The sequence below is a fragment of the Oryctolagus cuniculus genome, chromosome 10 (assembly GCF_051225735.1).
Source record: "Oryctolagus cuniculus isolate XC-2025 breed Fujian yellow rabbit chromosome 10, ASM5122573v1, whole genome shotgun sequence".
NCBI classification, from domain to species: domain Eukaryota; kingdom Metazoa; phylum Chordata; class Mammalia; order Lagomorpha; family Leporidae; genus Oryctolagus; species Oryctolagus cuniculus.
The window spans coordinates 78,210,712-78,227,546 of record NC_142876.1 but is presented as its reverse complement, the minus strand read 5'-3'; the positions used below and the strand labels follow the sequence as shown (position 1 = coordinate 78,227,546).

At 43.0% G+C, this 16,835-nt stretch overlaps 1 protein-coding gene across 2 annotated transcripts in view; it reads right to left on the bottom strand.

The window, feature by feature from the left end:
* Window positions 1-538: 538 nt before the first annotated feature.
* Window positions 539-16,835, bottom strand: part of RYBP (RING1 and YY1 binding protein) — an 89,791-nt gene continuing 73,494 nt past the window's right edge. For both annotated transcript variants that reach the window (XM_051851475.2, XM_051851474.2), the window contains exons 3-5: window positions 5,101-5,277; window positions 4,910-5,008; window positions 539-4,512 (exon numbers count right to left, since the gene is read on the bottom strand). In XM_051851475.2, the coding sequence (XP_051707435.1) occupies window positions 4,260-4,512; window positions 4,910-5,008; window positions 5,101-5,277 (529 nt within the window). In that variant the 3' untranslated portion in view covers window positions 539-4,259. The remainder of the gene's footprint in view (window positions 4,513-4,909; window positions 5,009-5,100; window positions 5,278-16,835) is intronic.

The window sequence follows — 16,835 nt, the reverse complement described above, 5'->3', positions numbered from 1 at the left end:
TCCTCGCCTCCCCTTCAAGCCCTCCTCACACTTGTGAAGGCTGTGAAGCAGAGCTTGCACTAGGTTTCACCAGGACACATTGTTGCACAATTCACCGTCTTCCTCGCAGCACCAGTTCAAGTGCAGACCCAGGGCAAAGAGTACCCAGGGACGGATCTAAGTGGTTCCCGGATTCCCAGTAGGTTCCAGGGCCTCGGGGTGGGCTGAGTGCCAGCCTGCTATTCTCGGCCCGCCACCTGCATGCAACTGCCCACGAACCCTGGACGAGTCACCTTTAGCTGCCACCCCCGTTTCTCTACAGCACCGCGCCCCATCTGTAGGACACACTCCCTTCCTCAGCGATGTCTTTCGTGGCATCCTTGAAACACACACACATTAAGACACCCAAAGCAACTTCAGCTTCTGATCCAACACCTCAAGTTCTAAAAAACTGGTCAAACTGGAAATATTCTAAGTTAGAATTTCTGGGTACAAGGAGCTGTTTTTTCTTGCTAAGGGCTAAAATCCACACATGCAAAAATAATAAAGATTTCCAAGGTAAATTTTACTATTTTATTTGTGAAAAAACTACAAGCAGAATTCATAAATAGACATTTCTATTTAAAGCAGGAAAATGATAAAGTGGCTTCTAATAACATGGTCGTGCACATGCCAGTAACAGGAATATATTAACATCTTTTATTTGCTAGACAAAGAGCAGTGTCCAATATAAATCTCCCCCAAACCTTTAAGACCTGTGAATTTCTGACCAGTTCACAAAACCACCAACTGACACTTTAGCATGAAGGAAAACCAAACCCAACAGACCGCCCGCTCTAAAGACGCTGCAGAGCAGAAACTTCCAGAAGCGCTATACAAGCTGTCTTTCTGGGCAAAGGAAAAATAGAGCTCGTATAATACATTGACAAAAATTCACAAGATAAGATTATGTTTTGACATACTTAACAAGCATTCTCTATTTGTCTCCAACAAACAAAGCTAAGGAAATAATGTAACCATCTTTACACAGTAAATTAAGGTTACAAGTCATACACAAGAACAGAACGGCTTGCGCATTAAAAACTGTTCAGCTCCATTGTCATACTCTAAATGTTGGCTCTTAAACCATTTCCGGTTACATACAAGCAAAGGTTATTATATACTCAGCAATTAATAAACTTTCAATAATTTAAGATATGGTAGCTTAAAAAAGTAGACTGAGAATGGTCTTGGTAAGGCAGGTGAAACGTCTTAGTGGAACTAAACTCACAGAAGCTTCGCCAATATTGTTTAAATAACCAGACTGAAACAGAAAGGTTCAGATTAACATATTTTGTGGGTGTCAAGATGTCTTTTTTTTTTTAAGCTGCATGACTAAACAGAGCAAGTCAGGTAAGCTATGTGTGTGCGCATGCACGCACAAACGTGACCGATCGTGTGGTAATAAAACAACTGGGGAACTGCAAGCGTTAACACTGTGCTTTTTGTTGTGTCTTGTAACCTGCTTTCTGTGCCACTGAATACCAAATATTTCTGGTCCTCTTTTAATATATCTCCTCATCATCTACACTAGTGTTTTTACGCACTGCCTACTAATTGTAGGGCAAACAGCAAATGCGAAGTCTACAGGAATTCCATTTCCAGAATGCATGCCTGAGGGATGTCATCAATCTCAGGAATCCCAAGTCCGAGGTCCCTACCCCTCGCGATGCCAACAGGACGCACAGCAGCAGCAGAGGGGTACTCCGCACTCTCACCTGAGTGCTTATGACACCAACCACTGGCTGCCGCTCCTACCACCTGTTCTAGAGCTACTCCTCTCCCTCCACCCCGCCCCATTCTTTAATTTATCACGGAGGCAAAACTGAAGAACCAAGACATTGGCAATGAATTAATTAGCAGCCTATGAGTAGCTGGTTAATCAGCTTTTTCCACTAATCTAGGGGGTCCAATCACTTTACATGAAACTAATTTTGAAAAAGTACACAGTATTTCTGAACAAAGTGCATACCAACACTTAATTGGTTCAAAAAGCAGTGCAACCCACATATGAGTTTGGTGGTATTTAAGTTTTTTTCTTTTAAAAAGTTAATTAAAAAACTTAGCAATCCCTTACACCTCTGGAAAATAAATATGGCTGACTAATTTACCCTCCCTGAGACCCTTAATAAAAGGACTATTAAAATTTTAGAAGGAATGTCTTTGCAATATCCCACTAATATTAAAATGTGGATTTAAAATTCATAGTCAAATTACTATGTATTATATATTCTGATGCTTATGGGAAGCATCTAATTTCCTTTGGTTCATTAATAAATACTTTAAAAATGTATTTAAAAAGATAAGCATAGCTTGCATCCCAGACACAAGCGTTACTTTTAAAAAGAAGGGAACATTGTCCATGCATTTGAGAGTAGGATCACAGCAACAAATGGCACTGCTTCGTTACCTAGACCTTCCAGAACAGAATCTAAAGTATGGAACATCAGTGACTGCACAATAGTTTTAATGTAAATGTGAAAGGAACCTTTCCTGTTGGCTACTCAATTCAAGCTGTTAATTTTTTTTTAACTTGTTGCCTCCAGACAGAAATTAATCCTGATTAATAGCAAACCAGGCTTTTCACACCAAAACATGGTGCTTCATTACATTACCTGCCCTCCCGTGAGCCCTTAAAGGTATGACCAAATAAAGGAAGGTGACATCAGTCCTCATGCTTGCAATGACTCGGAAGTACTACAAACTCCGTCGGTATGAATGCAAGTCAAAGAGAGACTCCAATCAAACAGAAGCGAAGCGAAAGAATTTGTTGTTTGAATGAGGAGAAGTGGAATCATCCTAGTGGTCTTTGATTTTTTCAAGACAGTAAAGAAAAAAAAAAAGAGTGAAAACCTTGAAAATTTTGCTCAAGCTATCTTTACGTCGAGGAAGAAAAAGATCACAGGCGCTCACAGTTCAGTGTGAGCTCTCCCGGCACCTCTGGCAGCCACAGCTCAAGCCATTCGCTACTTGAGTTCTTCCCACAGCAGGGAATTGAGAAATGTCTCTGAACACTGCAAAGCTCCACGTCAGGACCGGATGTGCGGTAGATAACCTTTGCTCCATAAAACCAACCACAGTAGGCTTCAAGAAAGACAGACAAAGCATTCTCACAACAGAACTGGGGAAGGTGAAAGTTTGAAAAGTGAGGGGACATGGAGGCACACACATTTCAATCAGAGCAACTGCCACTGCAATGTCATGTGCAGAGTGGGAACAAGGGGCTGCTTCCTATGGACCAAAAACACAGCTCAGACGCTTTCAATCCTAAAACTAAGAGACAATTTCTAGGTTTACCTTCAGACATGAGTAGAGGTCTGGAAAACGGATGGAATTCGAGTTACAGAATACCATATTTTCATGAGTGCTAATGTAAGACAGCAATGTTAACATGTAACCGTAATGTACACGAATACTTGGCATTCTGGAGCTAGTTTAGTTACTTTTGAGTGATCAAAGCCCTCCCCAACTAAACCACTTGTGATTTGTCAGTTATTCCATCGCAAATGCAGGCTATCTGGAGCAGTCTTTAAATTTGAGATCACATTGTTTGAAAAAATATATATTTTTATATCATCCAGTACTCTTTAGACAGATGAGAGTCCAGTTCCCACATGGGTTGGAACACACTTCATGTAAGACTGACTTTAATTTAATTTCAGCACTTTCTGTGACTGTTCAATGCTGTATTCACTTCACAGTGTATCAAGCACCAGCGCTGCCATGGATTGGTTTCAAATAACCCTTTAGATATAATTTTATATTTATATATATATAGTTATATCAAAACTGATAGTACATAGTATAACTTGAAGAAAGAACTAAACTTAAAAGGATATGCTGAAAGGATGGAGTTTGTGAACACAATAAATAAAAGTTCCCTCCCCCTCCCAACCCTCCCTCCAACAAAACAAAAACAAAAAACCAGTTGTAATGTACATGGAAAATTGTGCACAGCAGATTTTTTTTTTATAAAAAGTAGATTCAGGAGCACATCCAATTATAAATGATTGTTAGGAAAATCATATAAAACAATGGAATACATAAAAGTGTCAAGAGTAATCGTCAGGGTGCGAAATTCCTTGGTGGCCAGATGCCCATGGCAAGCAGAAATTATCCTGGCAGCATCACTAAGAGGTCGATGTCCACAGATGATTCTCCAGGGGTGCAAGCAGCATGGGCAGGTGGAGGATTTGAATTTCATACCCTGATTCATAGTTTTCACAACTCCATGTGCAACTTCAGAAAGATTCATCATTTACTGCCGACATATCGCCCTTTGGCGTGGAAGAACGGGAGGAGCCCTTGTCTGTGCTCTCTGAGCCCGAGCTGCTCTGGTTCTGCTGTTCTGACCCTGCACTGGAGGTCACTGTGGATGAGGATGTCGAGGAGGAGCGAGTCTTTTCCTTAAAGTCTGTGATAATGACGGTGACATTGCCCACAGTCACTGCCAACTGCTGCGCCGTGCTCCTGTCCACGTTTTTCAGCCGGGGCCTGAAAGCAACACCATGAAAGAACAGTCAATTAAGTAAGTCATGCTGGCAAAACACCAGCAACACACCTACAGTCATCACGACACCACGGCAGTGAATCCAAACTTCCTAACAACCATGACAAAGCTGGCTGCGGAGTGTGCGCGTCAACTCTGGCAATCACGGAAATGACTGCTGGGCTCGCAGCACTTCGGATCCACTGCAAAATTCTTATTAATTTACCCCTCTCTTACTTGCACCACCCTCACAGAGAAGTAGTTTAAAGTAATAAAGAGGTCAACAAACACCTTGCCCCTCCGCCCGTATCTCTTAGCCTAGAGATCCACAAATACAAAACCACCCTGCAGTTCCGGATGACGACAAATCCACCAGAACCACAACTTCTTCTATTAAAGTACCTTGAGGTGTGATTCGTTTCACTGGTCTTTGTTGTCGCGTTTGCCGACTGTATACTGTTTGCTTCACTAGGAGGGTCTTTCAGAATGTCAGACTTTGGTCTGAAAGAGAGGATACAAAAAAGCAGCATTTAGAAGATACTTGTGGTTCACCTGCCAAGTAATATACTGTACTTTGCTACCCAGGGACTTACTTTGTTTTCTTATTGGTGTTTTTCTTGGTAACACTAGGACTGATTTCCTTGTCTTTCTCAGGTTTCTCTTTGTCTGGCTTTTCCACTTTCTCCTTCTTCTCCTTTTTAGGGGGCGGCGGGGTGGCATACTGTTGTGCCACTTGCTGTGCCACCAGCTGAGAATTGATTCGAGGTTTCCTAAAATAACCAAGAAAAGATGTATCATTATTTGCTTTATAAATAGTATCATTATTTGCTTTTAAGTATTTCTTTGAATTTTTTGTTTGATCTCCTAACTTCTGAGGTATTTCATGATTGATAGCCAGCAACAGAAAATGCATTATATGGTTTTATTTCTACATTATTATTTTGAGACAGTATGGTTTCTTTTTCAACGGAAATGAAACACTGACGTGTGCTAACACAAACACATGTAGCCCCATACGGTAAAATAGTCTTTTGGCCAATAAGCATGACAGTGTTTCTAACAGTGCTGAGAACACTACTTCTTTTGAGCTGTCAAGATAATACTGACTGACAGCTTTCAAATAACTCTGTTGTAGAGGGTTAATCTCATTTTATTAAATGAACACTGATAATCCCCTGAAAAGAGAATGAAATCAGAAGTGTGACATTCACTCCTCAATCTAATTATTCTGACTTGGTCTGCTCTCCTGCAGCTCTGTGATTGGCATAGATAACACATCCAGAGCAATAAAAGGTAACACTGGTTCACACCAGCTCCCAAAGGGCCGTGAAGGTTCAAAGTCACCATGAAGAACTCTCAAGACAAACGACACATTCACTGTGGCATCAACCATCATATCGTGCCAATCTCCAACTGACACTGGCTCTCAGCACTATTGTTCACAAATGCTAAGTGGTGCCAAACACTATTCACAGGGCCTAGCCATTCATACACCCAAAAGAGAAAAGGAGAAAAGAATACCTATGGATTCTTTCTATATACTATAGCCCTCTCCCCTACCCCCACTAGTGGATGCCTGAAAACCCAGAATGAAAGCCTATGTATGTGTGTGTGTGTGTGTGTGTGTATAAACACTATTGTTCTGACTGTTGATCTGAGAGATGGCTACTAAGTGACCAACAGCTGAGAAGCAGATACAGCGTGGACACACAGGACAAAGAGGCAATCAGTGTCCTGGTCAGGGTGGCACGGGAGGACCTGGCACTTCATTGTGATACTTAGTACAGTGCACAATTGAAAAGGGAGTCTTAGATTGGAGGGGAGGGGCTACTGTAATGTTAGTTTTCAAAGACATTCCCATCTATACAGACATCTCTACTGATACTTCCCAAACACAAAACCCAAGTGAGTCCTTAACAAGGCGAAACAACCGTCTGCCACAACTTAATGGTCACCTTCAGATCCTACAGCTCTCTCCACCCCCAGAGGAAAATAATGCAGAGCAGCAGATCTAGCTCAGGCATGGCGGGGAGTCTGTGTTGAAGGATTAGGAAACACCCATCTAGGAAAACAGAGTAAGGTTGCCTTTTTACAGTTCTGCTGTTCTAGGTACATGGCATGATTCCCTGGGTGAAGCAGGGTTACTCCTGGAGCATCTCTTGGAAGGGAGTCTAAGGTGGCTGGCAACAGACACATGCTTACTCCACAACTGCATTAAGGTTGACCTATGTGCTGGCTGGGTGGCAGCACAGATTGCAAGGATACATATCTGATGTTAAGTGCAATCTCAGAGCAAACTTCCTATCAGCCTCCAACAACACAGGCCTTGGTCGTAGGTTAGCACACCATGAAACCACTAGCCTCAAAGCACACTTCTGCCAAGAACCCAAGTGGCCTCACTCACCACTGAGCAAGAGACTCAAACACATAGGAAGTAGAAACATCCTTCCTCTGAGCCCCTGCCCCTCAAACACAGGGAGGACGCTTGTATGTAACAGGTAAGTTTCCCTCTGCAGTCTCTTATATGGATGACAAGAAAAGTCTTCTAATACTTCTAAGCACTCAGGAGAGACACAACACATCAGCTAAGGGGCTAACCAAGCCAGGTGAATTAGAGTGAAGGTGCCATACACTTATCAACACTCAGGGCTTCAAATAAAATGAAATGGGTTAATAATATGAATAAACCATTCAAACTTTTGAAAAGCTACACTCTGAGGGAGAATTTCAATTGGGCCAGTATGTGTACTGTACTCCAGAGCAGTATGACTCAAGAACAAGAGAAGGTACCTGGATTTCAATTTAAGAGGACCCTAAAAAGAGGGAGACTCAAAGCTAAGTCAGATGCCTGGCCCCAGAGAACCCGCAGCTTAATTAGCACTCATGCTGAGTCTGAAAGCTGTGTCTCACTTCAGGATACCTATGATGCTCTAGGATGTCACTTACCACATGGCCCCATAACTGCCAATCAGCCACATATTCCTCAATGGTAAAGATCTCATTCTTCCCACCTCTGTCACCAAGTTTAGCCAGCTCAGGGCCAGGTCAATAAAAGTCTTCCATCCGGTGGTTCACTCCCTAAATGGCCACGATGGCCAGAGCTGGGCTGATCTGAAGCCAGAAGCCTGGAATTTCTTCCAGTTCTCCTGCAAGGGTGCAGGGGCCCAAGTTCCTGGCCACCTTCTACTGCTTTCCCAGGCCATAGCAGAGAGCTAGCTTGTAAGAGGAGCAGCTAGTGCCCATATGGGATGCCGGTGCCACAGGCAGAGGATTAACCTGCTGTGCCACAGTGCCAGGCCCTCCAGGGAAGATTTCTAAAGCAAAGAGGTCTTGAATCATGCAGTACACTGAAGGAGGGAGGACTGGGCGCAAGCAAGAGAAAGGGGCAAAGGACAGAGAACCATCCAGAAAAACCCTGAGGAAAGGAACAGAAGCACTTTCTACTGAGGCAAGAGAGGAATGCTAAGTAAACTGTCTTTCTAGTTAAACAGGTCAATTCTGGGACCCGTGCTGTGGAGCAGCAGTTAAGCCATGGCCTACAGAGCCGGCATCAAGTCCCAGCTGCTGCATTTTCGTTCCAGCTCCCTAATACGCCTGGGAAAGCAGCAGAAGATGGCCCAAGTGTTTGGGCCCCTGCACCCACATAGAAGACCTGGTTGAAACTCCTGGTTCTGTTCTGGCCCAGTCCCGGCTGCTGCAACCATTTGGGGAATAAACCAGCAGATGGAAGTCTCTCTGTGACTCTGTTTTTCAAATAAACAAACAAGTAAACAAATAAATTTAATAATAAAAAAAAAGTCAACTTGGGGAGGCTGTCTCAGTTGGATACTACAGGGCTTGGGGTGGGGAGCGAACCTGGAAATGAGAAATCAAAGAGATTATAAAACTTGAAGACTGGATGTGTGTAAAACTGTAGTAGGAAAGAGAGTTAGCGATGAACAGACAAAAAAGGAAGTTACTAATACCTCATGAATTACTCTCAATGGCATGAATGTGGCATGTTTACAAGAAGTAGTTTTTGGCTACCCAGGAAGTATGTTTATGCAGAACGGATCGTTCCCTTAAAGTTAGCTGCCAAGGCTACTGTTTGCAACAGTATACTGGTACACAGAAGTAAGGTGTTCATCTAAATGCTTCTGCTGCTGGCAAATCCACCCTTGGAATTCTTCAGTGCCTGCAACACAGCACAGTATCTGTAGGACAAAGTCTACATGAACAATAAGCTCAACTCCAGTTCTAATTCCGGACTGCTGTGTTTGAGCACAAATACACACTTTCTCACTGGCTCCTAAAAAAATGTTTGACTTAAAGTGGTGAAATTAACATTCCTCCCTTTTACACAACAAAAGGCAATTTCACAAGAGAAAAGGGCCCAAGGCTATTTGGGATTCGATTACTACCCAGAGAAAGAGGAACATCTGCTAAACCACCTGTGTCACCTGAAAGGTACTGCTGTGTTCCACATGCTGCACTACACACACCCTGTTCCCCAGTGACAACCCAACTCTGAAGCCATCATTTGTCCCTTCCTCAGCAAAACCTTTTCTTCAGCAACAGGATTTATTAATCAGTAGTCATTTTTCACTACTAGTTCTTCAGCAAGTGCAACATTACTTCCAGGTTTGGGAGGAGGGGTGAGGTGAGGAAATTCACCTTTGGAAGGGGAAGGGAAGGGAAACCGAAGGACCACCAGTGTGCCCTCCCTCATAAAGGTGCCATCCTCTCCAACTGCTCCAGCAGCTCGTGCCACCTGCCTCTCAGCAATGCTCTCCTGACTGCTTGTGGGAGAACAGGGACTGTCCAGTGACCACAGTGGAGGCTGCACCAGGTTCTCCAGACTGCCTATTACAGATTGGACCTGCAGCATAAAAGGCAGGGTCATTCTGTAGCCATCATGGCACAGGCACATCAGGAAGCTAGACTCAGAGCAACAGCCCCTCCAGGAGTAACTGCCATCTCCACTTTGCAAATTAAGACAACTGAGGAGCAGAGATGGAGAAACTTGTCCAAGGTTTACAGTTAAGTGGCTGAACCGAGATCTGAACCTGGCTCCATTTGGACTCTCCTACAAAGGTATCCTCAAACTAGTCTCCCCGCTTTGAAGAGCTCTGACTTGTTTTTTCCTGTTCGTGAGTGGGGGTGGGAGACTGTGATGTGACTTGGCACAGGATACCAGGGATGAGATCTCAGGTCAACTCAGATTCCAGTTTAGCCAGGGATCTCCCCAAGAATCCACTGCCTTTATTAGCATCACTATGCTTTGCTTTATCAAGAATAGGACTACTTGGTAGTCCTGTGGCAGACAAAAAGGGCAGAGGAGCTGGAAAACCTGCTCTCTTTGTTTTCACTGTCCTTGGAATACCACGGGTAAGGAATGAACCCTTACCTTTACATTTAACACAGTTCATCAGTGAGAAATAGTGACCTTCCACAAATTTTCACTGTCAATGATATCATCTAAGTATCATATAACATAGTGTACACAGCTCTTGGTCAATGGGCAGAACTTTCAACAAGTGGTAGAAACTCAATCCCTCAAAATGGAGCTGAACATCTCAATCTCCAGGATCATCCCAAGTTTCCCACCTAATAAACCTTAAAAAGAAGCAATTAACAGTCTTCACCATATGCTGGACATATTAGATCAAAACATGTCCACTTGAGCTTCTGACATCTAAGCTTCAATTTGAAACCAACACCCCCCCCCCCACACACCTCCACAAAGGAAAACTACTTACCAGATATACAAGAGAGTAAACAGTGCTGTCTCCCTTACAAGTTTGGCAGATCTTTGTGGAAACATTTTATAGGTTTATCGTTGCTATTTCAATAGCTTACAAATGAAAATGTGCTATAAAACGTCAATCATACACATCAAGAAAACACGTCTAATTGTTTACATTTAAAAAGTTAGTTTTATTTCACATGAGCCTGGGCTATAAAAAAGAAGCAAATCTTTATCGGGGAACATCTTTAATTTTTGCAAAGGAGAAGTGTTCACGAACATAAAAACACAAGGCAAAATCCTTTTGCTTTCATAGGCATATTCACACCACTTTGGGGTCATACAGGCGAAATCTTGTCTTTTTAAGAGATTTCTTCCATATACACCTTCTCTTTTCTTTTTCCTTTTGTGTACTCAAGGGAACCCGAGATCAACCTACAAAATGTCTTCATCAAATCAGCTCACAATGTCCTTCAGGGCTCACTGTGCACTTCCTTTACATGCCCCTAAACCTTTCTTTGCCTTGGCAATCTGTCAGCTGAGAATGAGCAACTTTGACAACTTAACCAATCTAAGCAGCCTCAACTAAGCACACTCTATTAGGATTCTTTATGATAGGTCTCAACACAGTGCTGCAATTAAAAGGAACCTTGTCCATGTGACCTGCTTTTCTGTCCCAAAACTCTACATGTACAAGGTCAGTTTGGATGGATCGTACCTTCTTTCAGCAATGACTGGAGCTCTGTATCACTCCCCAAAATGTACCTATCCCAGCTGGAACACACCAAAGTGTTCTGTGTGTAGTCATTATTCAACAGTACTTGCCGATCAAATCCAGTTTCAGGAAATCGGATAGGCCAAATGTGTGAAAATGCTCTGTGATCTGTACTTTTTTTTCTTTGCAAAGTGCATGTTAAAGTTACACTATGGCTAAAAGAAATCTCATCTTTTGGCCCAACTGCTTGGGCCCCTGCACCCACATGGGTGACCCAGTAAAAGCTCCTGGCTTTGGATGGGCCCAGCTCTGGCCATTGAGGTCACTTGGGGAGTAAACCAGTGGATGGAAGACCCTTCTCCATCTCTCCCTCTGTCTGTAACTCTACCCCTCAAATAACTAAATAAATCTTAAAAAAAAAAAAAAAAAATCTCATCTTTGCTTGAACTACTCTGTATAAGAAAATGTATTCCAAGCTGTAAATACATTTTTGGATTTGGAATTCATTTTTAAAATGGATAATGTCTGTATCAGAGTTTTCTATCTCAACAGCATCACCCAACACTGATGGCCTCTGGCTATGATAACTAGTGTAATTTGTTTTCTGTTCACTGAACCCGCTGCTTCTGACCCATGATGTATTTCAAATACTAAAGGACCTATATGACCTTATGATATCATTGAAACCAATCATCATTATAATATGGACAACTAAAAACTTCAACTGTTGCACATATTCACTAGGATCATAAGTTACAGGTATTATGAATCCCCATTTCCCAAACAGTATCTCTTCTTATACAGTTCTTTTTCCTCCTCAACAGTACTTTTCTCTCTCACAGAAACTCTTGTCTTTACCTTCTCAAGTCGTTTGGCTCACCTTCTAGGAAAAGCAGGTGAGGGGCCTCGGTCTCAATTCTAGGACACTTTCCCACCAGTATACCTCCTTGACTTAAGAGAATCCCTCTGCTGTCAGGGAAAAAAAAAGTCTGATTCCAACTATTCAACTATACAACCTAGGCTCTCCCCTTTTCCCCAAACATCCTCCCTTCTCTGATCTTCAGAGGTAATGGGGAAACAATGTAGTATAAAGGAAAGAATGTGGGCTTTGGAGTTAAGAACAGCCCTTGGATTTTCTCCAGGCGCTGTTTCTGAGCTTGGGTAAATTATTTGAAATGGAATAGAGCCACACCTAATTTAACAGGGCTAAAATGAAGATGAAATGAGGTAAAGTTCACTTAGCTTCTGTCACAGCACATGCAGATATTCTATTCAGTGAAATAATTCTCCACAAAACCACATATACTATAAAGCAATACTTTCCTAGCTGTAGACATGACTACCACCTCAGACACTGGAGGGAAAGATTTACAAGTGAAAGAGGTGGGCCAGAATGAGGAGTTGTTACAGCTATAGATTTTTCACACAGGTTAAAAATCCTAAAGGTAATTATGCTGTCTATAAGCCAAGGGAGCCTCAACAACATGGCTGCCAATTTTTCTGCACACCTTGCCTAAAGGAGAGGCCACCAGACTTTAACTGTACACTATGCATGGCAAGAAGCAAATTCATCAGACACAGTTTGGTAGGAGCAATGGGCTCCAACAGAACCAACATGTATGCTTAACCAGCAGATTATGAAGTGTTCTACTCGAGATTCAAAACTCTTGTTCTGAATATTCAATTGCCTTTTATGCCCTGAAAATACACTCAGGACTTAAGCATCAGCAGGTTAAAGCACTGTCACTTTTCTGCAACTCAGGAACAAATATTCAAAAAATACAAAGGGCTACAAGAGGTTTAGATTCTAGGAAACAAAAGCACATATTTCATGAACATATAGGGCAGAAATGGACAGATTATCTTGGCCAAGTGCTGGTCCAGGGGGTCCCCAAGGCCCTTTCAGGAGAGTCTCAGGTCAAAACTATTTCCACAGTAATTTGAAAACACCACTTGTCTTTTCACCTTCATTTTTTACAATGGAGCTTTCAAAAAACTTTATGTGTGATATCATTGCTCTGACAGCCTGCATACTTACTTAGGTCTTGAATACTTCTCAGTTTTAATTTCTGGTATTTAAACTACCTACCACAATGAAGAATAGTACCTGGGGTCTTTAACCATTAAACTAACTTTTTCTCCTGGTCCTGAGCGTGAAACTTCTCTTGTGTGCACTGCCTGAGCCAGAAACAGGGCGACAACAACCACTTGAGAATACAACTTCTAAAATATCTCAAGCTTAAATTCTTCCTTAGCAAAACTTCAAAAGAAAACTGAAAAGGTACATCAACTCTAATTGCAAGTTAAGAAAACACCTTGAAAATAAGAAAAACATCTGCACTTACAAAACACCAAAACAACTTTTCAAAAGTGGGCTTGAAGTATTTCAACCACAGACTATAAATCTGGCTTCCTGGGGCCTGTGCTGTGGCGCAGCAGGTTAAAGCCCTGGCCTGAAGTGCCGGTATCACATATGGGTGCTGGTTCTGCTTCCCGCTATTCCTCTTCCGATCCAGCTCTCTATATGGCCTGGGATAGCAGCAGAAGATGCCCCAAGTCCCCGGGACCCTGCACCCATGTGGGAGACCCAGAAGAAGCTCCTGGCTTCGTCTCGGCATAGCTACAGCCGTTGCGGCCATCTGAGGAGTGAACCATCGGATGGAAGATCTTTCTCTCTGCCTCTCCTCTGTGTAACTCTTTCAATAAATAAATAAATATATAAATCTTTAAAAAAAAAAAAATCTGGCGTCCTTCCATTTTTACTCCCTGGGAGAAACCAAAGTAACAGAATTTTCTCTGTGGTCACTAAAATATTTTAAGTACATGTCCCCAAATAAATATGCCCTGAAGGTATAAAGATCTCCCAAAGCACTTCAGTATCTTCAACATAAATTTTACTCTGCATTTTTTTTTTTTTTTTGACAGGCAGAGTGGACAGTGAGAGAGAGAAACAGAGAGAAAGGTCTTCCTTTGCCGTTGGTTCACCCTCCAATGGCCGCCGCGGCCGGCGCACCGCGCTGATCTGATGGCAGGAGCCAGGAGCCAGGTGCTTCTCCTGGTCTCCCATGGGGTGCAGGGCCCAAGCACCTGGGCCATCCTCCACTGCACTCCCTGGCCACAGCAGAGAGCTGGCCTGGAAGAGGGGCAACCGGGACAGAATCCGGCGCCCCAACCGGGACTAGAACCTGGTGTGCCGGCGCCGCTAGGCGGAGGATTAGCCTAGTGACCCACGGCGCCGGCCCTACTCTGCATTCTTACACCAGTGTGTTAGGCTCTTTTGCTGGGAAGATTGGGTCTGAAACACTTCAGGATCATTGTCACACATGAAGCAGTGTTCAGTTCCACAGCCACTGCCAGTCCTGCAACCATGGGCATAGCACAAAATTCTTTTCTTCTGCCTTGCTCAGAAGAGGAAAGCCTAGGTGAACACCCAACCCTACTCCCAGGTCAGCGCCCACTGCTCCTCAGGTGCAGTTTGGGTAAAGGGACGAAGATGACCCTGTGCTGTATCTCTGCTAGCTCCGTTTCACCTTTGTATTCTGGCTTATGGTTTTCAAATTCATTAAACTAACTTTTCTCCTGGTGGCTGTTACAAGTAGGGAAAGGGGGGCTGTGTGTTCTGGATGTGTGTTGGATTTATCCTCATTTTCCAAGGTGTGCATTAGATTTCAATGGCCAAAACCTCTGGTGAGGGTGCTTTGTATTTTAAGGAGTTTGTCCTGTTGTCCTGTTACAGAAGCTAGGACATTGGACTTTTTTTTTTCTTTTTAAAGATTTATTTATTTATTGAAAGGCAGAGTTACAGAGAGGCAGGAAAAGGGAGAGGGAGAGATATCCATCCTCCATTCACTGAACCCAGTTGGCTTCAAAGGCCAGAGCTGACACGATCCAAAGCCAGGAGCTTCTTCAGGTCTCCCATATGGGTGCAGGAGCCCCAGGACTTGGACCATCCTCTGCTGCTTTTCCAGGTGCATTAGCAGGGAGCTGGATAGGAAGTGGAGCAGCTGGGACACCAACTGGCACCCATCTGGGATGCCAGCCAGCACTGCAGGTGGCAGCTTTACAGGCCTCAGAACATTAGATGTTAATAGGTGAGCTGCCAAAGCTCTCCCTTCTTTGCTTTGTGTTTATTTTGGATCACTAACTCTGACTTCGGATGGTTACACAATCTTTGCAAACTTCAGTTTCCTCATTGATTAAAAAAAAAAAGATTAGGAACAAGGGATCTCTAAGTCCTTTTTGCTCGGACACTTGTACTCCATATTTAATAAAGACAACTATGCATTTATTTATTCTTGAGGTGCAGGCAAGCTCACCATTTATGCAGTCATCAGCTTGTTTTCAACAATCATAAATAAGCATCACATTTTACTGACATTCTACAAACTATAAACTGATGGTTTAGTGACTTGGACCCTCTTCTTCTCCCCTAAAGACATACCAAATTACCTTACAAACCATGCTTAATGATTAACAGGAATCCTAGAAACTAGAAACTTTAAGCTCATTGTATTTTCAGATACAAATAAACTTGATAAATCAAGTCTTTCTCCAAAAAATACTAAACCATAAAAATAATCCCATCTGCCCAGCAAATTACTTATGGCTGTCAAAGATCTCATTTAACATGCATAAACCTGGGCGAGTGCCACGGTGCAGTGGGTTAAAGCCCTGGCCTGAAGTGCCGGCATCCCATATGGGTGCTGGTTCGAGTCCCGGCTGCTCCTCTTCTAATCCAGCTCTCTGCTATGGCCTGGGAAAGCAGTAAAAGATCCCCAAGTACCCACATGGGAGACCTGGAAGAAGCTCCTGGCTCCAGCATGGCCCTGACCAGGTCACTATGCCATTTGGGGGGGTGAACCAATGAATGGAAGATTTCTCCTCCTAACTCCCCTTTTCCAAAAAACAAAACAAAACAACTCTCTTCTGTAACTGTGCCTTTCAAAATAAAAAAATAATAATAATTTTTTTTTGTTCTTGAGGTAAGACCTTACCATCTGATGGTCTTTAAACAATTACAAAGCAAACACCTTCTGAGTAAAGGAAGGGAAACTTTAGGTTATCTTCATTATTTCAAATGGTTGAAATATTAGACAGGAATCAAAGTGAAGAGTTCTAAGTTACTAGTATCCAACAGACAGAGACTCTGTTAAGTTTGAGAATTCCTTCAACTCAAATAAAAATGGTTTTGTTTTGCCAGGGTGGTAGAGGATAGTGTGGCAAAAGTAGATGGAAAATTCATATGCCAATGCTTAAACAGTAATCCTGGAATTAAATGTTGGTCCTATTTATTACACTTGGATACAATTTGTCTCAGAACCACCAGAAAGTAATGCAAGAACAGAAACTTGACTAAAAATAAGAATTTTTTAAAGATTTATTTATTTATTTGAAAGTCAAGAGTTAACAGAGAGCAGCCAGGTCTCTAACTGCCGCCCATGTGGGATGCTGGAATAGCAGGTGGGGGCTTAACCTGCTATGCAACAGCACTGGCCCCCATATGCACTTCTAAAAGTGCCTGAAGTCTATCTCTTTTTGTTCCAACATTCCTCACCAGCTGGCCTTTCCTCCATACGTGTACCCCCAGCATGGGTTGCTCACCCATACTAGTCTAGACTTTAATGACTTTCTCAGAAGACACCTTTGAGCACTTGCAGGTAAGGCCACTGCCTTTAGTACTCATATGGGAGCTGGTTCAAGTCCTGGCTGCTCCACTTCTGATCCAGCTTTCTGCTATGGCCTGGGAAAGCAGGTCAAAGTCCTTGGGCCCCTGCACCTGCATGGGAGACCCAGAAGAAGCTCCTGGCTTCAGATTGGCCCAGCTCCAGCTGTTGCGGCCCACTGGGGAGTGAACCAGTGGATGGAAGACCTCTCTGTCTCTCTCCCTC